This window comes from Humulus lupulus, chromosome 6 (assembly GCF_963169125.1).
Source record: "Humulus lupulus chromosome 6, drHumLupu1.1, whole genome shotgun sequence".
NCBI classification, from domain to species: Eukaryota; Viridiplantae; Streptophyta; class Magnoliopsida; order Rosales; family Cannabaceae; genus Humulus; species Humulus lupulus.
This window is the reverse complement of record NC_084798.1, coordinates 85,795,553-85,797,357: the sequence shown is the minus strand read 5'-3', so window position 1 is coordinate 85,797,357 and position 1,805 is coordinate 85,795,553. Positions and strand designations below refer to the sequence as shown.

At 49.0% G+C, this 1,805-nt stretch overlaps 1 protein-coding gene across 1 annotated transcript; it reads left to right on the top strand.

Annotated features, from left to right (window-relative positions):
* Nucleotides 1–855: 855 nt before the first annotated feature.
* LOC133785265 (uncharacterized) lies at nt 856–1,566 on the top strand. Its single transcript, XM_062224516.1, has 2 exons — nt 856–1,281; nt 1,354–1,566. Exons 1-2 carry the CDS (start codon nt 856–858, stop codon nt 1,564–1,566), a joined length of 639 nt encoding a protein of 212 aa, XP_062080500.1.
* Nucleotides 1,567–1,805: the final 239 nt, after the last annotated feature.

The window sequence follows — 1,805 nt, the reverse complement described above, 5'->3', positions numbered from 1 at the left end:
CCAAGAAGGCACGGGGTTTATTCATTTCTGTCATCAGGAAACTGGGCGCACCGTCCTGACTGACACCACCCATATATCGAATGTGGGGAGGTACTACAAGGAGTACTTCCTCACGACCGACATGATCGTGGACAACTTGGCCTTTGCTCAAGGAGGTAAAACCTTTGTACCACTGGCTATTGATATTTATTTAGTGTTCTTCTCCACATTCTCTTAAAATTTTAATGCCTTCCAAGCCCATGGCTGCGACCAGACCCAACTCCAAACATGGAGTTGAGATCAGCCCTCTTGGCCAGCATGACTGACGTAGAAAAAAGTGTCAAACATCAGGTCACAGAGGCTAACCTTAGGCTAGTTGGCCTCTTGGCCCCTCATCGGGACATGAGGGAGTCAACAGTAGGGAGTGCCACAGCCGAGGAGGAACCCGAGCAGCAACCAGCAGTGTCGCCTCCACGAAGAAGGCCAACCGAGGTCACGATCAGGGAACCTGCTGGCACAATCCATCAGAGAGCTCCCCTGCCCCCTTGGGGAAGGGGAAAAAGAAGGCCACCGATCCTGTCAAACACTTGGATGAGTTTTCAGACGAGAATGGTATAGTTATTTCGCTTTTAGATAGCTTGCCAATTCCCTGTCACCTATTCGACGGGGACGGCAATTTTAAATATGCTCCAAATTTAGGTCCAGACTTCTTCATGTCAGAGAGTGAGTATAAGACTAGTAGAGTCTATAGTACAGCGACCAGTAATAATAGCTCGGGTATTTTACTTTGCAATATTTCTTTATTTATTTTCCTGATGTAATATACTTAGTCATTTATGCTATCTCACTGTTCAACATTTTTCTTCTTTTCCAGACATGGACTCTGTGAACGTGTTCGACATTTACAGCACTCCCGAGACTCCCACGGCTCCCCCAAGCAAAAAGAAGGCAAGGAAGAGGCACCCTGGGGAAAGCAGCAAAGTGCCTCAAACTAAGAAGCCTCGTAATGCAAGCCTCCCGGAGGACGGGCCCTCAACCAACACAACTCCACCCTCTCCTCTCAAGCAGCAGACTCCCTCGGCTCCAGCCGGAACGACTCCACCTCCAGCGGCCCCAACCGACCAGGCTCAGCAGGCCGGTCCTGCTTCGACTAGGGGTGACATAACTAGTCGTGCCTTCAAATCGGTCAAGGACAGGGTCGCAAAAAATGTAAAGCACGACCGCTACCGAGAGGCGATGGCTGCAAGAAAGGCGATGGACGTCGATCTAATCTTAAACCACGCCTTGAACGAGTTTCCCAGTGTAAGTCATCTTTTTCTACGGAGATAGCCCTTCTACATTTTACAGTTAGTCTAACTTCTACTCTGACCACAGGCAATTCTGACCCTTACTGCCGGCCGTCTCCGCTCGGGTGCTGTTATCGAGCAGGCCAAATCTTTGGAGCAACGGCACGCTGATGAACTTAAAGCTGCCGTAGAGAAATATGCCGAACAGATTGCAGTGGTGCTCGAGGAGAAGAATAAATTGAATGAGCAGCTGAAGGAGAAGCAAAAGTCTCTGGACAAAGCCATCAATCAGAGGGACTAGTTCAAGGAGTCTAACCGCGTCAATTACCGTGCGGCTAAACAACTCGAGGAGGACTTGGCTGCGAGTAGACAGGAGAATACTACCTTGGAGGGTCGGATCAAGGAGCTTAAGAAAGCCAATACCAACAACTTAGAAAGGTATAAGAATGCCACTCTTTGATGCTTCTACGATTTCTGGAACCACAACCATGGTGCTAACTTCGATTACCTTCCTGAGAATGCAAGAGACGTCGAGCTTGC

Bases quoted from the DNA above. Each gene is read 5' to 3' on its own strand.
- LOC133785265 (XM_062224516.1), top strand. From the start codon at position 856: ATGGACTCTGTGAACGTGTTCGACATTTACAGCACTCCCGAGACTCCC. The intron at 1,282-1,353 runs GTAAGTCATCTT...CTCTGACCACAG, and splicing joins CCTTGAACGAGTTTCCCAGT to GCAATTCTGACCCTTACTGC.